The 24501-nt window shown below is 46.0% G+C and overlaps 1 protein-coding gene across 1 annotated transcript in view; it reads right to left on the bottom strand.

Annotated features, from left to right (window-relative positions):
* The window catches only part of THBS4 (thrombospondin 4), a 64081-nt gene that overhangs the window by 34340 nt on the left and 5240 nt on the right, over positions 1-24501 (bottom strand). Inside the window, exons 2-7 of the mRNA XM_063453576.1 lie at positions 17051-17254; positions 9922-10169; positions 9582-9684; positions 6940-7022; positions 3470-3521; positions 2410-2588 (exon numbers count right to left, since the gene is read on the bottom strand). Of these exons, the coding sequence (XP_063309646.1) occupies positions 2410-2588; positions 3470-3521; positions 6940-7022; positions 9582-9684; positions 9922-10169; positions 17051-17254 (869 nt within the window). The remainder of the gene's footprint in view (positions 1-2409; positions 2589-3469; positions 3522-6939; positions 7023-9581; positions 9685-9921; positions 10170-17050; positions 17255-24501) is intronic.

Raw genomic sequence — 24501 nt, forward strand, 5'->3', positions numbered from 1 at the left:
CCCCCCCTCACTATTACCCCCCTCACCACCCTCAACATCACCCCCTCACTATTACCCCCCTCACCACACTCAGCATCACCCCCCTCACTATTACCCCCCTCACCACCCTCAGCATCACCCCCCCTCATTATTACCCCCATCACCACCCTCAGCATCACCCCACCTCACTATTACCCCCTCACTATCACCCCCTCCCCACCACCCCCTTCACTATCACCCCCCACCACCCTCAGCATCACCCCCTCACTATTACCCCCTCACCACCCTCAGCATCACTCCCTCACTATTACCCCCCTCACCACCCTCAGCATCACCCCCTCACTATTACCCCCCTCACCACCCTTAGCATCACCCCCCTTCACTATCACCCCCCCTCACCACCCTCAGCATTACCCCCTCACCACCCTCAGCATCGCCCCCCTCTCACACCCTCAGCATCACCCCCCTCACACCCTCAGCATTACCCCCATCACCCCCTCCCTCAGCTGCATTACCCCCTCCCTCAGCATTACATCCCCTCACCATCACTCCCCCCCTCAGCATCACCTCCCCACCATCACCCCCTTTCACCATCACCCGTCTCTCCCTCTCACCATCACCCGCCTCTCCCTCTCACCATCATCCCTCTCACCATCACCCCCCTCTCCCTCTCAACATCACCCCCCTCTTCCTCTTACCATTGCCCCCTCTCCCTCTCACCATCGCCCCCCCTCTCGCTCTCACCATCACTCCCCTCTCCCATCACCCTCTTCCCTCTCACCATCACACAACACACTTCAAGCAGCTACCCCATACACATAGGGTACCAGACAAAAACGCAAACATGCTCACAGAGACATACATTCTCACACACACACACACACACACACACATACACACACACACAAGGATACTCTCTGTCAGACACACTCTCAGGCACATACACAGGTAAACTGTGCATCAATGTGTATATGTGATAGTGTGCATGTATTGCATGTATTTTTCACTTTTTTTTGTGGGGCCTCATGTTTGAGTTTCGCCTAAGACCTCATAAAGTCTAGAGCCGCCTCTGCAGAAGGAGCCTCCGAAGAAAAAGAAGACTGTGTCAAATGAAGGAGAAGAAAATGAGATTGGAGCACTTCATTCTGGACACCACATCATAAGGCTTTGGTACCTGGGCCTGACAGGGAAACTATGAACCTTCTCATCTCCCCAGGTAAAAAAAAAATATCCGTGTTAATGTGTTCACTTTAATTTACTGAGTGTCAGGAAACACAGAGGGCAGCTGGGTAGGGGTGCCGCTGATTGGCTAGAGGGTCAGCTAGCACTCTAACCCAATCAGTAGCTCCCCATTCATGAAAACGTAAAAATGTTTATGAATCTGGAACTAGCGATTGGCTTAGAGCGTCAGCTGGCCACTCTAGCCAATCAGCTGCACCCATGCCTGACGTCAATCTGCACTTCCTGACACTCCGTTTAAGAAGCTGAATACCATTGAGCGACCTGGAGATCTGGAGCTGGAGCAAGCCTTTGGGGGTAAACCATTTGAGAGTGGTTTCACCCCTTAAAGGAAAGAGAGCGCCCAGAGGCCTCCTTGCATCATAGCATTTTCATTTAGTTGTTATGGTGACCAGAATGTTCCTTTAAATGACTATGCTCCTTCCCTTTCATGACACTGTCAAAAAGGAGCCAAGCATGGATGTCATTACAATTATGCCCCCCCCCCCCCCCCCGGAAAAATTCCTGCGGACGCCCATGGGACCGTCGGCACGGTTGCGAAACGGTTTGCCCCATCACCAGGAAACAGGGCCAGGGTACTCATCATAACCAGCGGGCTACAGAGGTTATGATGCATGGAGTAACCTGTAAAATACAGAGAAACGTGTCTTGGAATACAGAGATGGAGATTTAAAAAAATCAATGACACAAATAATCAGAGATTAAAGAAACTATATAGCATTAGAAATACAAATCCATATTCCTAACAATATAGTATCTCTGTCCTAGTCAGAAATTGGGCCTCCGTTTGCCATAAAAAAAGTAAAAAAAAATAAAGTTCCAGTGCCAAAGCTCCCTCAGCGCTGTTTATCTCCCCCCCTCCCCCCCACCCACGACATCACGAGGAGAAGTGGCCTCCTCTGCGACGGTCCAATTCAATGTTCCACATAAAGGGGCATTGAGTCAATTCCATCCTATAGGACTTCTGCGTTACATGATCGAGTTTTGCAAAGTATGACAGCCACTAGACGTGGTCTAACCTTGGAGTTTCTAAAAAATCACAATGTTTTACATTGCAGGGTTAAAAGAAGAGGACACTGTACCGAGAGATTGAGATGAAGTGGTGGAGTAACTATTGAATCCCTTTAATGTGCCGTTTTCAAAAATGTTCAACCACTGCTAATAAACTCATTATATAAATAAACTTAATACCTCATCTATGTCAGTGCAGATAATGCCATTGCCCGTATACCCGTTGGGGCAAGGTCCACACTGATACCCAGTAGATGTCTCTGTACATTGCACTCCCTGGAAACAAGAGGATGCCGTACATTTAGGCTTTTGAGGCCGGACCGGAGCTGGTGTTGGGTAGTCCTCATTGGAGTTAAAACCTGTCATGGGGTAAAAGATACATAAATAAAATATAATAATATGTTACGAGCCAGATACTGTGAAACTGACATTAATTCCCATGTATATTGGCTGCGTAGTTATTGGGGTCATTAATATCATCCGTTACTGAATACCAGAATGATGAGCACCTGGGGTAATGAGAAGCCTGGAAAGCATTTGTTATGACCAATTCATTGTAAAATGAATGCATGCAATTGGTATTTACTGGGCAGAGATTCATCTTCCTATTATCACTCTATATCTGCTGATATGAGCATTAGAAATATTAATTTAAGGCAAAACTAGCTGAACTGAAAACTGAATTAACTTGGAGAATTTTTCTAATTCAACTATTTTCCTGATTATCCTAATTCCTGGCAATTCTCACCTTAGTGAATAACCCAGGAACTTATTGTCCTCCTGGTTTCTGGTGTTCTTCGCATTATTTATTCTAACAGCAACGAATGTCCTCTATTTGTCCAAGTATCCTTGTTGTACTAGCCTTTTTAATTAAACATTTTCCTTACAAGGTTGTAACTTTTATTTTTGTCATTATTATTACCTAGTTACAAATGTCATCATTCCACACTTTGATTGTCTCTTGGGAAATCGAAAGGGTTTGCAGTATTTGATGTGACCATACATGACTCTGGCTCTCACTGGGTTAATCTCACATTTCCAGTTTCTATTAAGATCCACTGGGAACATTAACAGAGACCAGTGATCCAATGGAACAATGTCAGGGGTTTTTGGTTTCTGTTTACTGCAAGTAACCAAAACTAGAGTTAAAAAAAATGGAACCTCCAGTGTGCGCTCTGCTCTGCCGTATGTCATTATCTCATTAAAAGATCAGCTACGAAGAGAAGATTCATGTACTAACCGCAGGCTTGGCATTCAGAGATGGTGTTTCTCAGCAGCATGGTCTCCTTCACCTTTAGGAAAGGTAAAATCTTCATTTAACAAGTTTAAATACGTTTTCATTGCACAGATTGCCTACATAACATGCTTGAAACATTGTAAAACAGCCGGGCATCAACCGAACTACACTTCCTACCATTCCGTGTAATCACTATAAATGGAGACAATGTATTAATCATTTACACACTGTGTCAGCAAGGCCGCTAGGAAGTAAATGCACATCTTTCTAACATTTTACGATAAAGCTCCATGCTCGCATATAATAGCTCCATATTATAACAGACTGTATTGTGGATGCAGTGGGTATGTGCCTATAGATATGTACTCATGGCATAGACTATGTTGTCCCACAATGCCTTGCTGTAGATATTTGTTGGATTTACTTTGGAACTGTGCAATGGCAGAGACCATAGGGGGTATTTTTGGCTCGCGGTGCTCTGATTTTCAGTTTTTATTTAATAGTATTTGACTCTTGAAAAACTTACTAGGTGTCAGAATGCAAGGTTTGGTAACTGCCTTGTCTGACAATGAGGGTTCAATTTGGCATTAAACAACAGCAAAAATTCCATTCCTGCAGGTGGAATAATTAAACAATATATTCACTGGTAATTTGCCAAAATTTAGAATACTGAACTTTACCCAGATATATTGACTTATCTGGATTAAGGATAGTCATCTTTAACTAGGGAAGTTAAATTTCTGCATAGGGTAAAAATTCTGGTGAGAATTATTCTTATTGGATGAATATAGGAATGGTCAACTGATCTAGTATGAGAAATATTTTATTTGTAAAATTGCAATATAAAAGGATATCTTCACTATGAGAATTGCAGCCAGCAGTAAATGAGTTAATTCAGTGTAATTTGACTGTCAGACAAAGTTTTTGTTGCTTTACGCTGTGCTGCTGTGAGATACTGTGTTCTGTGTTAAAGGACCACTACAGTGGCAGGAAAACAAACTCGTTTTCCTGGCATTATAATGCCTTGAGGGTGCCCCCACCCTCAGGGTCCCACTCCCGCCGGGCTGAAGAGGGCAGAAGGGGGTTAAACACTCACCTTTCCCCAGTGCTGGGCTCCCTCGGTGCTGGGGACTCTCCTCCTCCTTCTGACGTCCTCGGCTGAATGCGCATGCGCGGCAAGAGCCGCGCGCGCATTCAGTCAGTCCATAGGAAAGCATTCTCAATGCTTTCCTATGGACGCTGGCGTCTTCTCACTGTGAAAATCACAGTGAGAAGCGTGGAAGAGCCTCTAGCGGCTGTCAATGAGACAGCCACTAGAGGCTGGATTAACCCTATTATAAACATAGCAGTTTCTCTGAAACTGCTATGTTTACAGCAGGCAGGGTTAATCCTAGATGGACCTGGCACCCAGACCACTTCATTGAGCTGAAGTGGTCTGGGTGCCTATAGTGGTCTTTTAAGGAATGTTTGGCAAGCTGATTTCAAAGTAACGTGTCCTGTTGCAAATCTTGTTGAAAACTACATACATGTCGATATAACGGTTGCTATTTAGCTGTCTGTAATCTGTGTTAAATCACTGCCATATTGTATACTTATGCTATACCTAAATATTCACTGAATATTATCACGCATGTTAGATATTATTATTATCATTATTATTATTATTATCACAATAAATTATATTTGTATAATTCGTTTGTGATTAATGTGTGAAATACAAATCCTCTAATAAAACGTACTCCAGGCTCTATAAGAATTAAAATAGTGGGTAATGGGGGCGGGGCCTGACAGCCAAGATGGCCGGACGTGCATCCTGAATCCTCCAGCACCAGCAGAAACGAATCCACTAATCCTGCCCAAACCACAGGGGCTAGCAACTTAAGGTGCTTGGAGCAAGATGCAGCACCACGCAGGGATCAAGGCGATACCAGTCCGGCACCGACCCAACCTGGTGAAGCCGGGACCGGCCATGCGGCCTACAATGGAGCGGAGCCTGCAGCATGGGGGAGGCGGCCGATCACCTGGCAAGGGACCCGCTCCCATACGAGACACAAACACAGCCCTGCTACCTCCCCCCCCCCATGGACCGGCGGGGGTTATCCCGGTCCTCGCTGGGGACGGTCACCCCCAACCAAGCGACAAACTCAGCAGACAGGCGGCAATGCATGGGCCCACCCAAGATGGCGGCTCAGACGCAGCCCGCGAAGGGGAGAGCCCGGCTTGGCGCGAGCCTCTGGTCGGCACTCCACACTAAAGGCCAGACCTTCAAGATGGTAATGAAACTAGCAGCGGCGTGGATACGCCCTACGATCCGCCTCCACTTAAACAGACATCCGCGAGCGGCACCCAGGGCGGCCACCCGTCGGTGGCTACGCCAGGCACCCAAACGGCAAGAAAACTCAATGCATCTCCCGGGCGCCAGCTCCCGCGTACACCAGAAGGGGAGCACCCTTCATACCAGAACCGCTCCTCGCCCAGGGACATCTGCAACCTACAAAGCGGCGCCATACCGCATGGGCGAACATCCAGACCCCAGCACCCGAGAGAACGAGGCTGATGAGCCGGCCTCCCACACAAGCTGCATACAAGCTCCAAGAGACGGCGACCAACCGGGCGCACATCTTCCCTTTCACGGCACAGCTGCTCACCGGAGAGCGACAACCATGATCTGCGACGCCAAGGCCCCATGGGACTTTTCAGTATGTGCCCTGCCAGAGCCGACCACAGGTGTAGGCTGATGCCCACTAACTCGCGCTGCCGCACGGCGGCCTGGACCGCTGACATGCTACCACATCTGCGCAGCCATTGAGGACTATGTCCCGCCAAATCTTTATTCTTAATTTTTCATGCCTTGACCTCCCTGTGACAGGCGAATGATAGAAATTTTATTATTTGTATTACAACGTATTGCTTAATTAGCTTACCTAATAGAGCTAGTCTGTTTGCAGCCTAATAACACACCTCAAGCCGATGTTATACTACATTATATGACCCAGCCTGTTCCTACTACATACTATAAAATTTAAATCTAACCTACTTTCTTATAACTACATTACTGCAACGATCTAACTTAATTACACTCTCAGTCTCTGTTTACCTACGATTGTTTAAGCCTGATAACTGCATAAAACTTTCAATCTCTGGTTAACTACGATTGTTTAAGCCTGATAAATGCATAAAAAATTGTGCTTGTTATCTATGTGCCCCACATGTTCCACGTGGGAAAAGCTCGAGGACTGCTTTCGGGGCACCTCTTGCCAGCCTGTACTATGTATCTGCACAGCAAAAATAAAGATTTAAAAAAAAAAATAGTGGGTAATTCTCAGCTTTAAATTAATAATCAAGGGGAACCGTGCCTATATATAAATTTTTGATATAATAAAATTTATTAAATTCATTTTTGTTCATTTTTATAACAATATTATTTTTAATATTTATCACCCCATAAATATCCTCACAGTAAAGAGGATTACCTGCTGTCTCATAACATCTCGAAGCTCGCCCAGCATTTGATTCATTTGTGTGATTTGACCTACTAGTTGTCTGCTGACATCACCTAGAAGAAAATATATAACATGTAAACCATATAACACATGTAACATATCAAACATACAACAAATATAATATAAAATTCACATAGCATATAAAATATATAACATGTAAAACATATAACACATGTAACATATCAAACATACAACAAATATAATCTATAAACTATATAATATGTAAACCATATAACACATGTAACATATCAAACATACAGCAAATATAATATATAAACCATATAATATATAAACTCTATAAAATTTAAATAAGGGGGGGCAGGGCCAGACCGCCATGCTGACTAATCGCGTGGAAAAACAGCTCCCACACTCTTCAAATCTTTTGATCCACAAACGTGGTTTGGTTCCTCATCTAGCACAGAGAAGCGGAAGTAAATGTAAGAGGTGCTGGTTCTGGAGTATGGCTCGAAAATCATGTTTTGGCTTTTCAAGGGGACAAATAAAATCATGTCATCCTTCTGTCCTGCCTGTCTGCAATGTGCCAGACTCTTCGTTCTACGTGGTTCTGGCCCAGTCCCCTCCCTCCTGCGTGGTTCGGTGGGGTCATCTCAGTCTACCCTCGGACTCCGCATTTTGGTTGGAGGACTCACTTACCCTTCTAGATTGCAGCTGAGCCTGTTATGCACACCAAGCACTCCATGGAGAAGGTGGTCTCCCTTCATGCCATCTGCAGGCCAATCTGGGCAACACTATTTAAGTCGTACACAGCTCATGAGGCACTAACTAATCAACACCAAGGCCAAGAACGGAGAGCATACAAGACCCCCAAAGCTGAGCTACATCTCTGTTTACGGTGAACCATCCGAATCACCCTCCAATCCCTATCTACTCACCACATCTGGCTATTTCGACTGGGCTTCCATAGCATTGCTGATCCTCGACAAGCTACTCCATGGCATCAAGTGACAAAAGTGACAATCCAGGTTCTAAATCGTGGCTTGCTGGCATGGCCCTGGTGGCTAACTGGTTGTCTACTAACAGGCCTACATCTGAATATTGGGACTGTGTCCTGCTGGTAGTGGGGTTTGGATTAACTCTGCCCAGGGTCTGGGGGTGTCTCTCCATGGGCTAACGTGCAGTCATTAAAGTGGTTACTTTTACTCATCTGACTGATTATGTGTTTATGTGGGCACGGGGGTCTTTACTCTCTATGGCATGCTTTGTCACTGTTTTATTTTACTCTCAAACATTACATTTCTCATATTGTTTAACATGTTCACATGTACTGTTTTTTACATGAAAAAAATGAAATGAGTATTTCTGACATACATTATACTTGTTTTTTATTGTCAACCATGCTCATGCTATTGTGTCTCAACCAACCTACATTTATATCTCTGTACTGCACAAACTAAGAATGCAAAAAAATAAAAACACATAACATAACAGACAATGTAACTTATATGCCATATAACACATCTTTTTAGTAACTCATTTAAATGAACACTCCAAGCCCGCTGCAGTGATTCTAGTGCCACGAGTGCCCTGGTGCCCCCATCCCCCCAAAGAAGCCATTTTTGATCAGTTTGACTTATTACATGGAGTTCACTGGCCACCCCTCACTACCTCCACTACTAACCCTCCTGAGCTAAGCCATGTGATAAATTGCTTAGCACATTGGCGGATAGTGATCATATATATGTTATTTTAATTAGTGTGTCCCTTTAAAGGCTAAAGGGATGTTAATTGGAATAATTTACCCAGATTTTGCACAAGTAATGTGTTCCAGGGAAGTTCGTAAATGTATTTTAAGGTTGTAGACAATTCTATTTATTCTTGTGAAGAACGTATATTGTTCCAGATGGCAGGCAGGATATTATTCAATGAGAGAGAAAGAATAATTAATCAGAATAAATGTGGATGGTTTTCCCATTTACTAGGATCTTGGAAGCATGTTTCGGGGCTGTTTAATGAAATCCTGCCATTCTGTAGCTACCGTTGCTGACACCACCTTTACGGAAGTCTTTCAGTGCCCACCAGGCAGCGTAACTATTGCTGGATAGATTCATTAACTGGGTTAATAGGACTACGGAACACTTCACCTCCAGTAGAACATGTTTCTTGGAGAAAATCAAAACTGCTCAATAGCTTTTCAGGGATTTTTGTGTAATGGACATAACCAATCAGAACCTCTCATCAACACACGTTGCAGGAAATTTAGAGAAATATTATCTTTCCATTGTAACCGACAGGAATCGACTGAAGCCCATATGATCCATTTCTCTGTGATTGTGTGTACATTCTAAACCTGACAATGTACACCTCAGTATAAATAGCCGGACAATGTGGTTAGCAGGAATCAGATATACAGGCATGCAATATTGTGCCCCAGAGGGAGCCAGATATGCCCAGATCCTATACAAGCTGTCAGATTATTATTATTATTATTTATAAAGCACCAACAAATTCCACAGCGCTGTACAATAGGATAAGAAGAAATGACTTTTCTTGCACAGGCTTTTAGTACAACAAAGAGATAATTAAGGAGCTGGAGAACGTGGTTTATTGTCTGACATTAACTGTCATCTCATAAATACAAATAAATATCTCACCTGCGTATTGTCCGGGCTCACTCTGCTGCATGAAACATTCCTGTATGGAGGCTATTTGTGATAGAGAACCCCCAATGACCAGCTTCAGTTCATCCATAGAATCCTGCAACAGGAACCAGTTACAAGTCTAATCTCCCCAGCCAATCACAGTATAAAGCAGTTTGATACGGGTCACATTAATACGGGTCGAAACAGGTAACTATTATTTTGGGTTAAAAAAGCGGGTGAAGGGGTTTCTCGAAGCTATTTAAACGTTAAATACAAATAAGGTAAGGGTAAGGGTTGTGGAGGGGCAAGCTGGCGTGCTAAGCTATGGGACAAATGATTACACTCTCAGTACCTGTGGCCGTTTCTGTAAGGTTTTCAGCTGCACAGATGCTGTGTCCATGTTGATCCCAGACAGAGGTCGTGGTAGGTCTTTGACAGCGTCCACCTGGATACAATCCAGGTATAGCTCAGCAGTGCTGGACCCCCGGTGTAAGCCACTAAGGTGCAAGAGCAAGGTGTGCTGCTTCCCATCAGCAAACTCAATATTGTTAAATATGACGGAGTTTAACTTCCCATCACTTTTGAGGTATCGAAGGTAGGCTGAGACAAGAAACAAATGTAGCATTTCAAACTGATTTTTTGAAAGAAAAACACTCTAAATGGTAATAATAAAGAGAACATAACCTTAAGCTAAACAAAATCTAAAGAATGCAAAGCATTTTATACTGCAGGGACTGACATTGCCAGTGACTAGCCCCTTCATTCCTTTATACAAAACACAAAACGTTATTTCTTGCATTTGTGTCTGCTTTGTAATTTGTTTGAAACCTTTTTCTCACTGTAATCTTTATTGTCATTCTCATTAACATTGATTGGACCCTGGGCGCCCTGGATCCTGCCCTCCCCCCCACACACTTCCACCCCCTGGCATGCCTTCATGCCCTCCACCCCAACACAGTGGCAGAACTAATGTAGAGAGTGCCCTGGTGCATTTTGTGGGCAGAGGCGGCTCTCTAATTAGGCGGTTTAGGCGGCCGCCTAAGGCCTCGCGCTGGCTGGGGCCTCGCGGCCGCCTAAACCGCCTGTGGGCAGAGTGTGTCAGGTCCTCGGTCACTGACCGAGGACCTGACACCAGGAGGGGGCCCGGCGGCTTGCCCGGTATGCCGCCGGGTGCGAGGCCCCTCCTGGCTGCCCGGCCACCATCGCAGACACTGGTCTGCAGCTCCGCAGTGTGCAGAGCTGCAGACCATGTGACTCGCGAGATTTGGCCAATCAGAGCGTTGCCGCGGGTTACCACGGCAACGCTCTGAAATCTCGCGAGATTACATGGTCTGCAGCTATGCGGAGCTGCAGACCGGAAGCAGTGGCCACCGGACCACCAGGGAACCCACTGGACCACCAGGGAAAGGTAGGCTCTCCCTCCCCTTCCCCATCCCCACCACCCTCACCCCCCACCACCATCACCACCCTCAGCCTCACCCCCCACCACCATAACCCCCCACCACCCTCACCCCCACCACCCTCAGCCTCAACCACCATCACCCCCCACCACCCTCAGCCTCACCCCCACGACCCTCAGCCTCACCCCCACCACCATCACCCCCCACCACCCTCAGCCTCACCCCCTACCACCATCACCCCTCCCCACCCTCACCATCACCCCCACCACCATCACCCCCCACCACCCTCAGCCTCACCCCCCCACCATCACCCCTCCCCACCCTCACCATCACCCCCCACCACTCTCACCATCACCATCACCCCTCCCCACCCTCACCATCACCCCCACGACCCTCAGCCTCACCCCCACCACCATCACCCCCCACCACCCTCAGCCTCACCCCCTACCACCATCACCCCTCCCCACCCTCACCATCACCCCCCACCACCCTCAGCTTCACCCCCCACCACCCTCAGCTTCACCCCCCACCACCCTCAGCTTCACCTCCCACCACCCTCAGCTTCACCTCCCACCACCCTCAGCTTCACCTCCCACCACCCTCAGACTCACCCCCACCACCATAACCCCCCACCACCCTCAGCCTCACCCCCTACCACCATCACCCCTCCCCACCCTCACCATCACCACCCCCACCATCACCCCCCACCACCATCACCCCCCACCACCCTCAGCTTCACCCCCCACCACCCTCAGCTTCACCTCCCACCACCCTCAGCCTCACCCCCACCACCATAACCCCCACCACCCTCAGCCTCACCCCCCCACCATCACCCCTCCCCACCCTCACCATCACCCCCCACCACCCTCAGCCTCACCCCCCACCACCATCACCCCTCCCCACACTCACCATCACCCCCCACCACCCTCAGCCTCACCTCCACCACCATCACCCCTCCCCCTCCCCACCCTCACCATCACCCCCACCACCCTCAGCCTCACCCCCACCACCATCACCCCCCACCACCCTCAGCCTCACCGCCCACCACCCTCAGCCTCACCCCCCCACCATCACCCCTCCTCACCATCACCCCCCCACCACTCTCACCATCACCCCCCACCACCCTCAGCCTCACCCCCCACCACCATCACCCCTCCCCACCCTCACCATCACCCCCACCACTCTCAGCCTCACCCCCCACCACCGTCAGCTTCACCCCCACCACCCTCAGCTTCACCCCCACCACCCTCAGCTTCACCCCCACCACCCTCAGCCTCACCCCCACCACCCTCAGCTTCACCCCCACCACCCTCATCATCACCACCACCCCCCACCACCCTCAGCATCACTCCCCCCACCACCCTCAGCATCACTCCCCCCACCACCCTCAGCATCACCCCCTCACCACCCTCAGCCTCACCCCCCACCACCCTCAGCATAACCCTCCGTCACCACCCTCAGCCTCACCCCACTCACCATCACCCCCCTCTCACTCTCACATTACCCCCTCTCACTCTCACATTACCCCCTCTCACTCTCACATTACCCCCTCTCACTCTCACATTACCCCCTCTCACTCTCACATTACCCCCTCACTCTCACATTTGCCACCTTACTCTCACATTAGCCCCCCACTCTCACATTACCCCCCTCACTCTCACATTACCCCCCCTGAGCCTCACCCCCCACCACCATCACCCCCCACCACCCTCAGCCTCACCCCCTACCACCATCACCCCTCCCCACCCCCACCATCACCCCCCACCACCATCACCCCCACCACCCTCAGCTTCACCCCCACCACCCTCAGCTTCACCCCCACCACCCTCAGCCTCACCCCCACCACCCTCAGCTTCACCCCCACCACCCTCAGCTTCAACCCCCACCACCCTCAGCCTCACCCCCCACCACCCTCAGCATCACTCCCCCCACCACCCTCAGCATCAACCCCCTCACCACCCTCAGCATCACCCCCCTCACCACCCTCAGCCTCACCCCCCACCACCCTCAGCATAACCCTCCGTCACCACCCTCAGCATAACCCTCCGTCACCACCCTCAGCATAACCCTCCGTCACCACCCTCAGCCTCACCCCACTCACCATCACCCCCTCCTTCTCACATCACCCCCCCCTCACTCTCACATTACCCCCCCTCACTCTCACATTACCCCCCCTCACTCTCACATTACCCCCCCCTCACTCTCACATTACCCCCTCACTCTCACATTACCCCCTCACTCTCACATTACCCCCTCACTCTCACATTACCCCCTCACTCTCACATTATCCCCTCACTCTCACATTAGCCCCCCTCACTCTCACATTAGCCCCCCTACTCTCACATTAGCCCCCCTACTCTCACATTAGCCCCCCTACTCTCACATTAGCCCCCCTACTCTCACATTAGCCCCCCACTCTCACATTACCCCCCCACTCTCACATTACCCCCCCACTCTCACATTACCCCCCCACTCTCACATTACCCCCCCACTCTCACATTACCCCCCCACTCTCACATTACCCCCCCACTCTCACATTACCCCCCCACTCTCACATTACCCCCCTCACTCTCACATTACCCCCCCTCACTCTCACATTACCCCCCCTCACTCTCACATTACCCCCCCTCACTCTCACATTACCCCCCCTCACTCTCACATTACCCCCTCTCACTCTCACATTACCCCCTCTCACTCTCACATTACCCCCTCTCACTCTCACATTACCCCCCTCACTCTCACATTACCCCCTCACTCTTACATTACCCCCCCTCACTCTCACATTACCATCACCCCCGCTCCCTGTCACATTACCATCACCCCCGCTCCCTGTCACATTACCATCACCCCCCGCTCCCTGTCACATTACCATCACCCCCCGCTCCCTCTCACCATCACACCCCCCGCTCCCTCTCACCATCACACCCCCCGCTCCCTCTCACCATCACACCCCCCGCTCCCTCTCACCTTCACACCCCCCGCTCCCTCTCACCATCATCCCCCGCTCCCTCTCACCATCACCCCCCGCTCCCTCTCACCATCACCCCCCGCTCCCTCTCACCATCACCCCCCACTCCCTCTCACCATCACCCCCGCTCCCTCTCACCATCACCCCCACACCATCAACCCCCTTTCACCATCACCCGCCTCTCACATCACCCGCCTCTCACCATCACCCCCCCCCCATACACAGAACACACTTCAAGCAGCTACCCCATACACAGGGTCTCAGACAAAAACGCAAACATGCTCACAGAGACATACATTCACACACACAAGGATACTCTCTGTCAGACACACTCTCAGGCACATACACAGGTAGACAGTGCATCAATGTGTATATGTGACACTTTTTTGTTAGTGGGGCCTCATGTTTGCGTTTCGCCTAAGGCCTCATAAAGTCTAGAGCCGCCTCTGTTTGTGGGCCTCCCCTCTAGCACAAGAATGGAGAAAAGATAGACCCTCAACTGTTGTCCAATTCCCACGATGCTATGCCAGCTGGTCATTCTTGCAGGGCTGTATTTGAGAGCAGTGTTTGTACATTTGAATGTGAGCATGTTGTATAGAGTATGTATGTGCATGTAGGGTGTAGTATTGGTATTAGAGTGAAGGATTGTGTTTCTATATACTTTTTGAGTTTGAATTCAGGGGTGTGTTTTTTATAATGTTTGCAGGGGTGTGTTTGCATGTTGTGTTTGATTGCTGGGATGTATGACATACATTCACAGATATACAAACACATTAACACATACATGCACACATCTGGAAACATGCACACACCGACACAAACAGACTGGCGTATACACACAAACACACACAGACACATACATACACACAAAGATAAAACCACTGGCACATCCACACACAGAGATACACACTGACACAGATATGCACACACACAAGATACACACAGACACACAGGTACACAAGCAGGGGTGTATTTGTGTGCAGTGTCAGTGTTGGAATGTAGTAGTGTATTTGTGTGCAATGTTGGTACTGGAATGATGGGATGTATGCATTGCCACACACATACATACACACTTACACACACTGACACTCATATACACACACAGGTACACAAACACAGACACGCAGGTACACATACAAACTGATACACAAGTACACAGACACAGATATACATACACACAGATACACATAAACACTGACACAAAGGTACACATACACTGACACAAACACAGCCAGATACACACACTGACACAAAAACAGCCAGATACATACACACAGTAAGATACACACACAGCCAGATACACACACACAGTCACACACACAGTCAGATACACACACATACAGTCAGATACACACACATACAGTCAGATACACACACACACAGATATACACACAGTCAGATACACACACACACACACACAGTCAGATACACACACAGACAGATACACACAGTCAGATGCACACAGTCTGTTGTCTCTATGTCTCCCAGTGTCCCTTAGTGTCTGTGTCCCCATGTCTCCCAGTTTCCCCTAGTGTCTCAGTGTCCCCTAGTGTCTCAGTGTTTCCAGGTCTTCCAATGTCCCTTAGTGTCTCAGTGTTCCCATGTCTTCCAGAGGCAGGGAGGGAGATGCTGTAACTTCCTATCCCTGCCTCTCTCCACACACAGCGAGCCCTACTGGTCGGCACTGGTATTGCATAATGATCTCTGTTTATATTGAGACTGACATTTGCATTGTCAGTATTACTGCAATACCAGCACCGGCTAGGCAGCCTCAGATACCTGAGAAATACCGGCCAGGTGGCAACCCTAAGAGTAGTGTATAAAAAAAATGTAAAAAAATAAAAAATGTTTTTTGTTTTTTTTATAAATCAATGGGCCTATTCCATGGACATGGGCCTCGAGCTGCGGTACCATCAGCCCCTATGTTAATCCGGCCCTGATGTCTATGAATTGTGAAAACCACAAGTAAGTAAAAAAGAAAATATAAAAAAAAAAATCATGCTTACTAGAACAAAGCTGTATTAGTTAAAATAAACAACTTAAATGAACCACCAGATATAACACTATGTTACAGGTAATGTAATGGGCACCTCTTTGTTCTACGTCGAACCTTCCAATACACTAGTTAAGTGTGAGATTGCCGTATTCTCATTATAGCTTGACTGCCGGTATACTCAGTAGCACATAATTATTTAAATAGTTGCAATTATTTGCTGACAAATATTTTTTCAGATAATTTAATTCCCTTCAACTTTAGCCAGTCTCTGCATTACATTAATAGCTCGTTTATTGATCAATTAACACTGATTTGTAAAGACAGACGTCTCTGATCTCTGTTTTCACTCCATTTGTGAAGAATTGATTTTACCATCTATAGTAACAGCAATTATACAATTCAGGAATCACCTACTGTATCCACTGACTTACTAAGACTAATTCTTCGATTCCTACTTTCTGTTATTTAAAGGTTGGATTTTATATTCATTGAAAAGTCTTAAGTGAGAAAATACAGTAAATATGTAAAGCCTTATTTTTGGCAGATAAAGTCACCATTTATTTTTTTATATCTAATTGCAGTTTAATGAGTAGCAGGTTTTTGGCACCAGGGTTTGCACTTCTGTATTGTGTCAGGGTTATATAGAAACCGCTGTTACATGGAAAAACACACTGTGCCTGGGAATTGAAACTGACAGTTAGCAGTAAATATCATCAAACATAATGAGCCCAGACACTGTGACTCACTGTATATTGATCTTAAATGATATCTGAAAGATAGTTTGTCATGCTTGTATTACCTTCGGTATGAAACACTCAGAAACACAAATTAACACGAATATGGATATATATGTATTTTAGTGTCTTGGCTCTCCAAAGGTATTTTTTAATTGAAACCTCCAAGCTTAGAATAATACATGTTTATGATCGTATGTCTAAACGGCATTGCAATATCTGATGTTGTGCTGGGTTTTTGGCTAACAATTCCATTAAGCATTCACCAGGAGGCTCTGATGGGTGCCCCCTGAGCTGGTCAGAAAGATTGCTCACAGTCTCAAACCCCACAGGACACACAGCTCTGTCTACCAGATATAGTGATGTGCGATGGAGTGTCTTACCTTTGTTTAAACGGCCCATTACTGTAAATTCAAAGTATCTACTGTTGTCCTTTGAAGAATAAAGGCCGAAGAGTGTGGCCGTGGATTTAGGCTGCAGTTTGAAGGTAGACAATACATACACTTCATTCATGGAGGGACTGTTCAGAGCTTGTTGAAGGAAACTTGTTATTTGCCTCTGGACTTGGGTGGAGAGGAGGTCGAGGACTGAAAGACATTATGGATGAAAATGATCACTGTTCCCACCCAAAGAAAGAAGAAACAAGACAATGCCAAGTATCTAAAAAACAGTTCAATTTGAATTTTTTGGAGTGTAAATTATAATAAATTTTTTCCAAACAGTAAAACAGAACAGCGATCCTGAAACAAAAAGAAGCAGTCACATAACACAAAAACGTACTCATACAAAATTTTCATTGCAGATTTCTCAAGGGCTGCACCGTTCCTGTGGAACTCACTTCCCTCCTCCGTTAGATGCTCACCCAGTCTCCACCCCTTCAAAAAATCGTTAAAAACCCACTTCTTCATAAAAGCGTATCAATTAAACTGTTAATAGCTGCCAACTGATTCCTCTTCTGCAACTGTCACTAGTCTAATACTATCCTTACCTTTTTGTGTCACTATACCCCACTCCCTCTAGCATGTTAGCTCATTGAGCAGGGCCCTCAATCCCTCTGTTACTGTGTCACTATACCCCACTCCCTCTAGCATGTAAACTCACTGAGCAGGGCCCTCAATCCCTCTGTTCCTGTGTGTCCAACTTTTCTGGTTACGACTACATGTCTGTTCGTCCACCCATTGTAAAGCGCTGTGGAATTTGACGGCTCTCTATAAATATCATGGGACACCGTTTGGGAGTTACTCTGCCCAGCCGCCATCAACAGCTTTTCCTGGGTGCCCCTGGTTTGGCACTTTTCATTCATACAAATAGAACCAAACGCTTCTCTCTGGTGGCCGTTCGCATTAACCAAACCCACGAAGAGTCCCAGCGGTACTTAGCCGTGACCGCTATGGAACTAATTTCGGCATGAGGACTTTGTGGGTTACCGTCACCTCAGCAGGACCTAGCCATGAATTTTATGGAACTGTTTTCGGCATGAGGTTTGTTCGCTCAACTAGGTTTGCTGTTTTGAACCATTTTGAAATCTGTCAGGAGGGCGCTTTTTGGAGGGAAGGTGTCTGAGACTAAGGGGAACGCTCCCTGAGAGCCAGGCAGAGCACCCCATATTGCGGCCGCAGGTCCTCCCAAAAGTTGACCAGCAACAGCACCAAATGACCTGGAACTATTTTGGGAATAAGACCACGAGTGTGGCCGGTCAGAACTTTAACACGGTGACGTTTCCCATATACTGCAAGGATCTGAGCACAATTCGGAAAACTTAGGTGTTCAGATCGGGGTTATTTGGGGATGTATTATTTTGGGGGTTATTGTATATTTTTATGATGATTTGAGGTATTTTTATGTTTTATATTTTTCTGTTTGACTCTCTGTTCCTGGGAGATAATTAGCTTACCGGTCTTTAACGCAATTATTCCTGGGAGGGGCTTGTGTTGAATACAATGCAGACCCCCTGCAACAGTTCCCTTGTTCCAGCTAGGAAGTGGTACTTGGGCGAGGTACCCAGCCGGGGTACAGGGAGCCCCACTACACTAGTTCAATCTTTCACGTATCTGTTTTAGTTGCTTATGTAAAAGAGGCCCTAAGATAGCCCTTGTTTTCCTAGGTTGAGTCCAATTTTTGCAAGAATTGTTTGTCCCACTTGCTTCTCACTATTCATTAGTAAGTTGTGTTTTTTTCCTTAACCTATATTTGCTAGAGGTAAAGAAAGACACGCAAAAGAACACACTGCTCACCCCTTGACCTGTGGAGGTGCAACTATAAAGGTGCTTTGGGCAGCGCCCAACTGTTTGTTTTTTTTTGTTAGGGAAATGATTGGCAGTAGTAGACTACACTAAGAGGTTCCCCTCTTCCTCATTGTTGGAGAAGGTTTCTTGAGAGCAACTCGGCATATCAGCAAAATGGGACATATTGTTTTTGTCCTGTTTGTAGCAGGTATTGCACATGTCTAGTCTTCTTTAAGATGCGATTTTAGCGACCTCCCATTGAGTTAGTATTAGGGCAGCAAAGCCAGCTGTCAATGATTCGAGATATGCTATTGGCCTATCTATTCACAGGACATCATTGTCTCACAGCACCCTGGGGGTGGGGTTACAGTGCCCACAGCAGAAAGACACAAGAAGCCATCTTGAATGGCGAAGAAAACTATACCAGACTCTCAGACACCCATAGCTTGAGTGAGGATGAGAACAGAAAGGGGAGAACCTTGAAGTCTAGCTGCTGCTATATATGGAGTCTGCTGCTGGACTGGACCCTGCATGGCTGCTCCCCGGTATATGTGACTAGATGTCCAGCAGCGACATGATTGTCTTATTGCTGTCTGTCACTAACGGGATTGATCTTGTATCTGTACTTCTGGGTCTGTGTGAGTGAGTGGGTCTGAGAGTCAGAAGTCTATCTGATAAAGTAACTAACACTGAATAAGGAAGGCGCCATTTTATACTAGCACAAAAGTCTTGTAGTTATTCATTAAATCAAGTTATTCCATTTACAAGGGGATCACTAAATGATAGTCCTTAATAGCCACATTTGAAAGACTTGGCTATTTTTCCTTACAGTTTGCAGGCCCTGGTAAATCACCAGCAATGCACAGTTTACTATTTAACCTTGTTTTATATATTTTATGTATTTTTAAACAAGTTTTGAGAGATAGAGTCAAACTGCAGACGTGAAGCCTGGCTTGCCGCCATCTTAAATTTTCACCAGCCGCCACGGCATCTGACACTTTATTATGACCAGACACATTGGGGCGTCCTGCTACCTCGTGCCAGTTCTTGCAATTTCTGTGACCCTCGGCCTACAAACCGCACTTAATAACGCACGTAGCATGCTGCATTGTAGCCCTGAGTTAAAGGTATACTTCCTCTGAACCGGCCAGAAAACACACACATAATAACCGAAACAGATGTAACATTTTAGACATTTGGCAAATGTCATCATTTTTTCTATTTTGTTACAAGCTGATCCTTCTCGGAACGGGAAACTATTTGTCAATTAAGTGTCTTTTGTACTTCTCTGTGTGTTTGGCGCGGGCAACGGGAGATGGGAATTTGAGCTACGCACGCATTATTTTGCCACTTTATAATATGACCATGATAACTGACTAAATGAACACTCAGAATATGTTCTGCCATTAATCGTGGACAGACAGTGACCTGGCACTAGACAACTGATGACATATGAACTTTGGAATAGAACTTTCTTTTAAAAAGATAGAAATATTTGATAACATTTTAACCTTCAGATAAATAAAGAGGAACCCGTCACACCCTCAACTTTAGCCAGGGGCGTTGCTAATCGGCAAATCAGAGGCTTGTTTATCCAAGTCCTCCAATGTGTCTCTCCCTTTTATCTCACCCGTTGTGTCTCCCCCCATGTTTGTTCCTCCCCCAGACCTCCATACCTTGCTTGGCCTCCTGTGCATTCTATAAATCTCTACAGGAGCAGCACTGTAACTTGTATCATCTCCTGAAGTCTTTATGGAGCTAGGAATGCTCTGACACCATCTCAGTGTAATTTGTCAAACCATCTCAGAACAATCTGACATCTTACATGAATATCTGATGTGGCGTGGGTGGCCGGGGATCCCGGATAATTTGGCAAAAATTAAACATGGAAAATAAATTCCGAAAGAGTTTGATGTTTCCATATTGTGAACGTGTACCTGGCCGGGTGTTGCTGGGTTTTTGTTTTTTTTGACAATGGGTCCCAGGGTCTGTGTTTAGATAGAGAAACAGCTGTCTGAACGGTAACTAAGAAAATACAGGATTTTTATGTAACATCTCATTTGACCAGTCACTAAAATCCAGGATTTTCCCAGTTTTCTGGGATGTATGGCAATCATATGAACCATGTAACTACAGAAAATAAATGTCTAAAATAATACTCCTAATGCCATCCTGTGGGGCCCTATCATGTTTAGGCTCTATGATCCTTAACTACTAAGAAAGGCAGGTGGTGCCCACTGACGTATGTGGGGCCTTGTCCTCTGGGCCTTCAGTAGAATCAGCAATAAAAGGGTTTTGCATGACAAGCTGGTTACATTGGCTTCATGTCCATTCCGAGAGACGAAGAGACATTCCTTCCAGTTCTATGACATCTGTAAGGCGTCCAGCTGGGACTGTGAATGTTCTCACTCACTCACCCATGTGACACATATACAATGTCTGTGAAATTCCAATAGTTATATAGGAATACAATGTTACTCCTCCTTTCTAAATATCTCCACTGAGGAACATCTCACAAGGATTAATTAGGGAGAACAGCTACAAACTGAACATCAAATTATCTGTTTCTACCTGCTAACTACAGACAGCTCACAGCATTTAAACCTTAAAGAAACACTTCAGACACCAACACAACTTCATGCACTTCATTGTTTTTGCCCCAAATAATTAGCTGTTTTTTTACATGTATAATTTTGTATAGTTTTTGCCCCAATATGTTTTGCACCATTCTGTATATTAAAATGTTTGTCCTCTGTCCCATGTCCTTAATTAATTCTAAAATACTTCATCCTTCATAGGACAGAAAAGAGGGACAGGGTCTTTATTCACATAATAGTGACTTTCCCACCTAAATAGGGACACCTGGGAGGTATGGTTCTTGCTGGTGTACTGCTTCACTGCTAACACAAGTTGACGGGTTTCACATAATTTGGAAACACTGCAAAGGATTCATGGAGTTGGAAGTCATCAAACCCCTTTCACAAGTAGAAATCTGAAACATGAACTGCAAATCCCATAATACCATGCTCTGAGCAGCCCCACTCCCCCCACCCCCTCACCCCCCCTGGCTCCCTGGCTACTGGCATTTTCTTCCTTTAATGGGAAAATCTCAAGGCTAATGATGCATGGAGTTGTGAATTGCAGTAAAAGAAAGGACATTTAAAGTGAACATCTGTTGTATCTTTTAATGTTTATGATTGTTTGTAGCGCCCCTTTAGTAACAGCATATAATTTTCCATAAACGCCCCAAAATCATGATGTATACTCACATCTAGAGAGAATCCACATTTAGTTTTTATTAGAAGGTAGGTGTTTATTACACCCAGTGGAGTGTTCGCTAATGAACCCAATATACATTATAAGGGGGCAGTTTATCCACGATCACTATATATAATAATATAAATAATCCACGACACATCCAAAGCATTTACTGCTAAAGTATTGAATGTGTCACAGTGCTGCCGCAGCTGATGAGTTCATTCCTGGCTTTGGCAGAATATCAAGATTTATTTAATTAGCACAGGGCTGTTAGGTGATTTATTTGTTTAATTAGGGCATGGTCAGTCATTTCATACCTTTCGATACACATAGGGCTGCGAAGTGATTGAGTTAAATTATTGGATCACTGATGGGGCATGCTGCTCAGCCCCGGGGCGTTATATCTCCGAGTCTCGATGCTGATTCCACTTAACTGAGAACTTGTGTGGTGACCTGCGAGGAATGCATATTAAACCCTTCATTGGGCAGTGGAAAGTATTAGAAGCTCAGCTGGCATTTATAAAGAATCTTTATAGTGTACCGAGGCTCTGTCTGCCAGACAATCTGCTACAGTCATCGTGAGGGTTATAGTGGAGCACACTTCAAAGAGGCCAATAAAACAATCTTATAAAGTTCTCCCACCTTATTAAAGTTCATTCTGAAACGCGTAGGGTGTAAGAGGAGATATGATATAGTATGCAAAGCTTCGTGATCAATAGGTGGCAAATTCTAAGCCATGGAGGTAGGACGGGGTCCACTTCAATACTGACAAACTATGGTTCTCTCATAGTGAGTTATAGGACATGGTGGATGTAGTTTGGCATCCCTGTACATTGCTGCAAGTTAAACAGAATTGACTTTCATTCTTTCCTGAGTGTAGTGATCTAACTTCCCTTTATTGGGTTTCTGATGGTCCCATGCTGTTTCCTCTGAGATCATGTGATGCTCGTGGGACGTGCCCAGTGGAGTGGGAAGACATCCACCATATTCTGAAGGCATTGGGCCAAGTTGTTAGGGTGGAGGTTTTAAAAAAAAAAAACCTGGCCCATTAGGCTTTGGGAGATAGGATGGGTTGATGTTGCACTCCACTGGGGCCCAGATTTATAGAACAGATAAGCAGGACTTGTCCTGGAGCCCATGGGTTTCCCAATGTGAGTTTAATGTAACAGAAGGGCTTAATCTTTACCGTATCCATTTCCTACTTTCTCCACCCTCCCCCCATTTTTCTTCTGGACCAACATCCTACCCCAAGAAATAAGAAGAAAGAAGGAAAATGCTGTGAAGGAATTATCAAGGTTAACGATAAAGTCACCAAGAATATCAGAGAAGCGTTAAGGGGAAATTGGGCAATAGGAGGCTGTCAAAGTGATGAAAGATACATGCAAACAGTTCCAGGGCGCAATATATAATGATGTTAATTATGAGGAGGGGAAATGGGCAGGTAGAGATGTGCATAGGACGAAAGGTATCGAGAACGACAACGTAAAGCAGCTAACACCATCTCCAGATTCTGCTGGACGTGGAGTGTGAGTGAGGAAAGATAAGGCTATTGTAAGGGCGGTTGGTGTTTTGGTATGTGTATTTTCAGTTCCAACCATGAATATGAAGGAATGTCTTAGGAAACAAATCTAGACTGACTGGCCAGTTCTACCCTCAGGGTATATTTTTTAAATCTGGTCACCATCACCTAATTATATATATATATTTTTTAAATATATATACCATTCTAGAGTCTCACTGATAGAATAACATTGACAATTTATGGGAGGTCACATCTAAAGTTTCAGTCTTCAGAAAGGTCTCCTATAACGTTTCCAGACACAATAGTCATGTTTTGCTGATCCATGTGTTACATTTCCCATATTCTGGTGACTTGGGGCTTTACCCCAGGTATTACAGAACCATCTGCTTGGTTTGATAGTCTGGCTATGACAAGCAGTAAGAAAACAAACCCCTACAAAGTAGCATAAAGCCGTACAAACATTACCCTCCAGTCATCAAACAGCCGGAAAAACACTTTTCTGAAATATCGTCAAATCTTTCCCCAAATCATCTCATCCTACGAAGGAAATACGTTTACTCAAAGTTAACAAAGTGCACTTTCCACCGGGTGGCACTCCTCACATTATGGAAGGGTTTCTTGAAAACTGTCTTTCACCATATCTTGGCTGTCTCTTTTCACATCACACATTAATTCCCTCATCTCTACATCTATTTGTTTAAATAGGGTTTGTGTACCATGGCAGTATGTATAATGGAGTACTTGTGAATCACGGCAATGTGCTTGTATGAGGTATGCAGGCCTCCAAATGTTGGGGCTTTCTAGTATGTCCATGACATCAGTGTGTGTA

The sequence above is a fragment of the Pelobates fuscus genome, chromosome 5, assembly GCF_036172605.1.
Source record: "Pelobates fuscus isolate aPelFus1 chromosome 5, aPelFus1.pri, whole genome shotgun sequence".
In the NCBI taxonomy this organism is placed as follows: domain Eukaryota; kingdom Metazoa; phylum Chordata; class Amphibia; order Anura; family Pelobatidae; genus Pelobates; species Pelobates fuscus.